General features: G+C 44.1%; 1 protein-coding gene across 1 annotated transcript in view; it reads left to right on the top strand.

Annotated features, from left to right (window-relative positions):
• Nucleotides 1-2,329: 2,329 nt before the first annotated feature.
• The window catches only part of atad5a (ATPase family AAA domain containing 5a), a 13,591-nt gene continuing 7,916 nt past the window's right edge, over nt 2,330-8,004 (top strand). The window contains exons 1-6 of the mRNA XM_008286597.1: nt 2,330-2,623; nt 3,430-3,492; nt 3,864-5,647; nt 5,778-5,853; nt 5,979-6,142; nt 7,926-7,936. Of these exons, the coding sequence (XP_008284819.1) occupies nt 3,442-3,492; nt 3,864-5,647; nt 5,778-5,853; nt 5,979-6,142; nt 7,926-7,936 (2,086 nt within the window). The 5' untranslated portion in view covers nt 2,330-2,623; nt 3,430-3,441. The remainder of the gene's footprint in view (nt 2,624-3,429; nt 3,493-3,863; nt 5,648-5,777; nt 5,854-5,978; nt 6,143-7,925; nt 7,937-8,004) is intronic.

Raw genomic sequence — 8,004 nt, 5'->3', positions numbered from 1 at the left:
TAGTCAGATTTATTGAAACTGTCACCCACATATGACATAAAACCTTCTCAGTACTTGTACACAAATACATTAAAACATGATGTCAAATTAAAGTCTCAGCATTTTGTCTTCAGTGAGACAAGTAGACTCAGTTCATCCTTAAGTGTCTGGCAGTAGATTGTTCATTCTTGTTTGGAACTGGAAGTAGACTTTTTAAGTTGAAGCCAGTTTGAGGTCTGGATTTGTGTAAAGATACACAAAAGTAATATAGTGATCACAGGGATCGGTTCACGGATTGTTTGGGATTTGGCTCTTGTGTGGTATGCAGATTGATCAGGTTTAAACATCCTGATGCACTGGACATAAATACTGCTTATCTTCTTCCCTGCAGAGTACTGCCCATTACTGATTTAAAATACCTACATTACGTATCATTGGGGACTACAGGACAAACACATGTGCATTCACTCTTTTCATTTGGTTTTGAGTCTGGTTGTAAGTCTCTGTTGTGTGGTTTGTCTTGTCAGGATTCTGTCATCTGTGTGGAAGAGGACCAGACAGACGCTCGTCCAGAGAATCCAACCCAGAGGCCTTTGCGCAGCCTTAATGATGTTCTGGGCAAGGCCACGCTCGCTGCTAAAGAGTCCAAGGCTGTCCCAGGTAGTCTTTCACACTGCACCTGAACTGTTTGTCATTTTGTTGTAACATCATCTGACCGTGTTGTGTTTCGTTCACGGCAGGCTCCAAAGTGGCCTCGCAGGGCCAAGAGAAGGCTGCTCGGAAGGCGTCTGCGGTGATTTCCATCTTTGACGAGAGCAGCCACGAGGGCTCTGAAAACTCCCAGGATGATGAGCAGTTCAGGGCACGCAGGGAATTCTTGAAGAGCGGTTTGCCTGAGTCCTTGAAAAAACAGATGGCCAAGACAGCTGCCACGAAGGAGGCGTACTCGCGCTCCTGTTCCACCTTCCAACCAGTCACACACACGACGCAACCTCCAGAGGGTACGCTGCTCCTTCATAAAGATATACATGTTGTCATGNTGTGAGTGTGCTTGGTTGTCTGTCTCTAAGTGTAGCCCTGCGATGGACTGGCAACCTGTCCAGGTGAATCTGCCTTCGCCCTAAGTCGGCTGGGATAGGCTCCAGCCCCCCCGCGACCCTAATGAGGATTAAGCGGTGTATGGAAAATGGATGGATGGATGTTACACCTGACTAAGTAAAATATTTGGGTCAAGACCCTACAAATATCGTTAATAGTATAAATTTACCTTACTTATATAATTTTCAGATTAAAACTAAATTTGCCCGACCAGATTACATATTAAGGCAAAGACCCTACAAAGCTAGTCACTGAAAATCCAATAAATCCAATGATGTCCTACAATCAAGTATATGTGTGGCAGTGGAGAGGAACAACTCCCCCACAGAAAGTGATATTATATTCAATATATTAGATGCCACAGAAAGCATGGCTGAAGCTGGCTAATAGCTGTTAAAGTTGGGGTTCATTTTAATTAATACACAGCATTTGCCATCTCAAGACATTTCCTTTACTACATGGACTTCTACTGTCAGTCACTTAAACCATCTTCTAATTGTACATTTTATAGAGTCTGACAAAACAATGAGGCAGCACTTTTTCAGACAAGCTGCCTGTAGTTACCGTGTGTTCTCATAACTACAGAGAGAATAAATTAGGCGTTTATTTGCAAAAACGGTTCATCCTTTTCCAAATTGCTTTTATGTGCAGTAAAAGAAATATTTGTCAGACTGGTGTTAGTTTATTCACTTTAAGAATGTCTTTGATTTGATTCTGTAAATGCACTGCTCAAATATACCTACTTTTTCTATTCTATATAATACTGATATGATGGTAAAATATGAAGTGCCCACATATCATAGGACCAATCTCATAAATTATCTGGCAGTTTAAAGTAATGTGACGTCAATGATATTGTAAATTATTTTTTAAAGCAAATATGCCAAATAGATTTACTGAATTTCTGTTTTATATCTGTGCAAGAGTAGGTTTTGGACTGTCGGTCGGACAAAACAAGACATTTGAAGACTTCACTTACGTTAAATTTGCATATTACTGAAGACAATTCCAAATATATGTATTACTTTTAATGTAATTTACATTTTAGCTTTTTGTGATTCCCCTCTTCAGTATTTGGACGAGGGAGAACTTTCTGCATCCAGCCTGTAGAGGTCGCTGTGAATATTTCCTCTCCATTAAACGTGACGCCAGGCGCCATCTTTGTTATGGGCAGAGTGTGTCACAGGAAGGCGAAAGTGTTTTCTTTGCTGTGATTGGTGGAACTGCGTCACGCCAAAGGTCACGTATATTTGGCGCTCTTCGTCCTCGACCAGTCTGGCGCGTTTTTGAAAGAGCAGCATACATCAGAACAGCATGTATTCGGAGTTTCTGGTGGAAGCGGTTTAAGAAATATCGGTTCCGAGCGTTGAGTCCGTGTCCCCGCGTCTGCCGCGGACCGTGTTCGGAGCCGCCTGGAGCCGCTCGCTGCTGGGCTACTCTCCGGCGACAACAGCTGTCCGCCTCACGATGAGCTCTCCGCTGTTCTTCTCTCGCAAACACGTAGGAAGGAATAAGAAACGGCAAGAAGAGTGAAGTAGCTCCGTCGGTAAGTGTCCTCAGCCCTGTGGTGGGTTTCCGTGTCGGGCCGGTGTCACCAGGAGCAGCTCGGTGTCGGTGCTGGTGTCAGAGGGCCGTTTGTTTCTGAACCGAGTTTCTCCACCAGAACTCTGCATGTCTACTGTACTGGACCGGGAGGCTGTTCACAGCTGGGAAATACAGGAAATACAGTAGGAGAGCAACGAGTCCTTCAGTAGAACAGTCTGGGTGAACCGAGGCTGGAACAGAAATACAAATAAGAAATACTGCAAATGATGTCGTGGTTTAGATGTGATTGTCTGATGGTTCAGCTGATTCCTGCAGGAAGAGCACGACTTGTACATGTCGATGGCCGAGAACAGAACAGATTATAATCCCTTTGTTGTCATTAAACAGTGTACAACAATCCTGTCAGAGCTTTCTACACAATCAGACCTCATTTTAAAAAGCACATGTGTGAGAACAGCTTATGGTTGTATTACCAACTCTACAACAGCAGCGTAGCTCATTTTGCACTCCTTAATACTGCACCTAGCTGAACATATACAGACATGTAATGGCTGAAAGTTGTATGTAAACATATTTAAACATGAGTAGTTTCAGTAAAGGTGCAGGAGGTAGTCGGTGCACAGCTGTGGGTATTTCCACACCCTGTAGGTGAGTAAATTAACAGAAGGTAGATTACATTGTATTGGGATTAATACTAAGCAAGGTGAGGAACAAAGAAGGCCAGGACCCTAGTTACCAGTTCATCTGAATCTGTGAAGCAGTGGTTTACGGCTGTGTAGGACATAACGATGTGTTCTTCTGCTCCAGGTCTCTTCAGCTATGGCTGGTGTTGTGGCGATGGCTTCTGTCATTGAGGACTTTGACACTCAGGTATTTTTATGATGCTGATGTTGTTGTTTTTTTTTTTTGCTTTGGATGACAGTCTAGCTGTGTGTTAGTCTTTCAGAGATTTGTGGTGCTGATTTAAAGGGTCAAACAAATCATTTGTGTACTTCCTGTTTTTGTTGCAGTCCCATTTTTAGTGTTTTTCCAATGTTCCTTGCTCATGTTGCTGTGCACATGTGGAGCTTACACGTTAACAAACATTGGGTGTAAATACATTTTTTTAGAATAACTTTCTTCAATTATTTAAGTATTTCTTTAAGTTAAACATTACGATGTTAATGCTGAAACGATATCTTGTGCAGCCCTAATTCTCACACATTCTCATATTTGATCAACTTTGTCACTCTTTTAAGCAGCCTTGCAAGAAATCTCGCAAAGATGGAGGAAGTCCTGTTGTCAAGACAATCACAAACTATTTCTCCCCTGTGGTCAAGCCGATGGAAAAACCCTTTTCTCCTCCTCGCTCTAGCAACATTATGGACTACTTTAGCCGGAAGGTGCCGTCCTCCAAGGAAAAGTCCAGCTCAGCAGAACAATCTAAAGAAAACTGTCAGAGGTCTCACTCTGCAGAAAAGCACACCGGCCCAGAGGTGGGGAAACAGCCATCTCAGAAACGGGGTAGAAAGCCGAGCAAAGCTGCAAGGAAACTTGTGGCGGCTGCAACTGTTAGTCCCACTGAGGAGGACGGCTGCGTGATTGTAGAAGAACAACACGAAAGCAAAGACTCAGCGGCAGAAGCAGTCAGCAGCATCCTTGGCAGCGACACAGCAGCTCTGCTGGCCGAGCTTAGTGCTGACGTCTGTGTCGCTGAAGGAATATCAAAGAGCGATGAGTGGACTGAAAGTGTTGAGCATCTTGAAGATGATCCCAAATGTGGGAACAAAGTTGAACCTAAACCATTACTGAACACCACTGAGTTATCTCCTGTTGCATCCTCAAGAGATGAAGCAAAACCGGTCAAAACTGCTGCACGAAGTGGCAGGAAGAGGCAGCAGCAGCAACAGGAGGCAAAGCATTCAGAGACGGAGGAGAAAGAAGCAGAGAGCTCCTTGTGTGATGTTAGCATGGAGGTCAATCTGGATGAGGACTCTCAGTTAAACAACAGCACCGTCAGAATCTCCTTTGAGGATTTTGTGCGGAGTCAGAGTCAGGATGAGGCTGAAGAGGACATAAAAGATGAACAGGGCAAAGAAGATCAAAGTAACAAGACAGCTAAGGCAGAGGAAATGGACTCCGACCAACTGGACATTCCTAAAGCCCAAGAAAATACAGATTCTGGGGAGCCATCTGTCCAGGTCTCCCCTCGAACTGTCACCATCCAGGCTGAAGTTCACGCAGTTTCACCCAAACAAGAAGCAGCCAAGGCAGTGGGAAAGTTAGCTTCTATCTTTAGCCGAAGAAAAGGGGTCAGCAGTCCTGCAGAGGTTGTCTCGTCTCCTCCTCCAGAGCATGGACCAAAACTTCCTTCTCTGACTGTCAAACGAAAATCCAATGTGGTTCTTCAAGAGGAGGATCTTGAACTGGCGGTGCTTGAGAGCGAATCCACTCCCAAGTGCAGCGAGGCAGAGAGGAAGCAGTTCATGGCTGCCTTCAAACAGCCGAGCCTGGACGGGTCCAAAACCAAACCGGTCAAGAGCCAAGGCAAGCAGAAGCAACCCGAAGAGAATGTTTTGGATGCTGCAGACAAAGTTGCTGAAGATGATGTAGTTCCACTCTGTGTTGAGCAAGGCAACCAGGGAAAGAACGCAGCTAAAAAGAAACCAGCAAGACGAGGCAGAAACAAAGCTGAAGAGGAAAAGGAGGCAACGTCCATCTCTGCTGTTGCTGCTGTGGAAGAACACGTGACGACAACTGTTGAGGTCGAGGACAAGACAGAGGAGGCTCCCGTCGCCTCGGCTCCCTCCGTTCCAGCAGTGAGGAGGTCCAGGCGACAGGCCACCGTCCAACCAGCTCCTGAAACCGTCACAACACCTCCGGTCAGAACAACCAGGAAGCAGAAAGAGCCAAAGGATGCTGTAGATGCTGCTTTGCCTCCGAACAGCCCTGCAAAGACGTCCACTCCAGAGACACGCAAGTCCAAGCGTGGTGTCTTTGTAGCAGAGATGGTGTGTCCACCTGATGCAAATCAAAGTCCAATCAGGTGACACATGCATACATTACTCTTGTACCTTCTACTCTATGAAAGGCATTTTAAGCTATTCATTTTTGATGTCTTTTAAATGTTCTATGTTTTAATAATGTACTAATTGTTCTTTCTCTCTTCTTGTAAGGATTAAATTTACTAGAGTCCATAAAAATGCTTCATTGTCTAAGACCGAAGGAGGAAGTGGCATAAACACTACGAAAGTACGTTGTTTTTTTTTCCTATTCGAGATTTAATGAATTGGTCTACTGTTTGTTTTTTTTTTTAAAGGGATCAAGATTGACATACAGTACTTTGACGCTGCCATAAATCTGCTATCTCTTTTCAGACACCAAGGGAGTCTAAGAAAAGGAAGCAGGCGAAGAAGTTAGTGGAAAAGGCCAAAGTGCTCCAGCAGAGTAAGAAAAGCTCAGTGGAGGAGAAGAGCAGTTTAAGACGGTCGTCACGCAGCGAAGCGTCTGTCAGGAGGAGCTACTGTGAAGACGAGGTACAGTCATGACTTTACACTTATAAAGTAGGGGTATTGTGCGGTGGCTGACGAGGGCAAACGATGTGCATATACACAAACGAGCTGCATATACATGAATGCGTTGCATAAACAGAAACGGCTGCAAAAGAAACGCTGCATATCCACTCTCACAGCGGAAGTGCCCCAGGCCTCTAGGGGCAGTAGTGAGCTTTTCACCTGAGAGGCAGACAACGGTGAGCGAGACAAGTAACAGTAGTTGAGGGAAAAGCCGACCCAGTCTCACGGCAACTTGTGAAATAGTCACAAAACTTAATGTTATTGTTATTATGATTATGATTAATATTATTGTTGTTGTTGTTTTTTTGTGTCCTGTGACACGAAACAATAATAATACTGTACACACAAAAACATTACAGATCCTGTAGGACGGATCTCTTCTGGGTCTACGGCGAGGCTGCATGCCGACGCTACCAGGGTTGCCTTAGCAACGAGCGCAGATTTCCCCCAAACACTGCCGGTGTAATAAAAACACCAAAAATGCCATAATACAATGTACTCTTTTACACTTTACACTCTGTACAATCACAGTACATCTTCCAGTCGCCGTTTTCCTGCATGTGTCCTTCTTTTCAGACGACACTAGCGCTGGTCAGTGTGAACGCACACATCTGTACAGTGATCTCTGTAGTTATTAGTGTGGACGGGCCAGAACAGGAAAACTGGTTAATGCTGACTGTTGGAAGACAAGAACGACAGAAACATCCCAGCATATGTGCTGTCTGATGGGAAAAACGTGTCCCAGACACGATAGATAATTCCAGTTGACATGTATTGGATTTGAAATCTGTGCTGGGGAACATGAAGAAGTCGGGCAAACAATAACAATAACAATAATAACAATAATAATAATAATAATGATAAGAATAATAACATTAACAACATTAGGTTTCGTGACTATTTCACAAATTGCCGTGAGACTGGGTCGGCTTTCCCCTCAACTAATGTTACTTGTCTCGCTCACCGTTGTCTGCCTCTCAGGTGAAAAGCTCACTACTGCCCCTAGAGGCCTGGGGCACTTCCGTGCGAGAGTGGATATGCTGTGTTTTCTTTTTGCAAAGCGTTTCTGTTTATGCAACGCATTCATGTATATGCAGCTCGTTTGTGTTTATGCATGTTGTTTGTCCTGTCGGCCGACGTAGTATTGTGTTCACACGTGGACCAAATAGTTGGTACCCGTCGGTTAATGAAAGAAAAACCCACAATGGTCCCAGAAATAACTTGAATCTGACAAAAGTAATCATAAATAAAAATTCTATGAAAATTAACCAATGGAAATCCGACGTTGCTTTTGAACCGTGGTTCAACTGAACTATTTAAAAAATAAACTCATGAAGCCGGCCTGGACTAAAATGATGGTTATGTTGTTGCTCAACCTTTTGAGGCGATCGCTGCAATCAGACGGTTTCTGTAGCTGTCAGTGAGACTTGTGCTCCTCTCAGCAGGTGTTCTGGTCCACTCCTCATGAGCAGACTGCTCCAGGTGTCTCAGGTCTGAAGGCTGTCTTCTCCAGACGCCATGTTTCAGCTCCTTCCACAGATTTTCAATAGGATCTAGATCAGGGCTCATAGAAGCCACTTCAGAACAGTCCAGTGTTTCCTCTGAAAGCAACGTCTGATTTTTCATTGGTTCATTTTCATAGAATTTTTATTTGTTATTACTTTTCTCAGCTTCAAGATATTTCTGTGACCGTTGTGGGTTTGTCTTTCATTAACTGAGGGGTACCAACAATTTTGTCCATACGTGTAGATGGAAGAAACGTGAGGAACGGCATCTATTCTAGTCAGATTTATTGAAACTGTCACCCACATATGACATAAAACCTTCT

This window comes from Stegastes partitus, unplaced genomic scaffold, assembly GCF_000690725.1.
Source record: "Stegastes partitus isolate 25-593 unplaced genomic scaffold, Stegastes_partitus-1.0.2 Scaffold459, whole genome shotgun sequence".
Lineage (NCBI taxonomy): Eukaryota > Metazoa > Chordata > Actinopteri > Pomacentridae > Stegastes > Stegastes partitus.
Note: the sequence above shows the minus strand (reverse complement) of the source record. Positions and strands in the feature narration are given on the sequence as shown.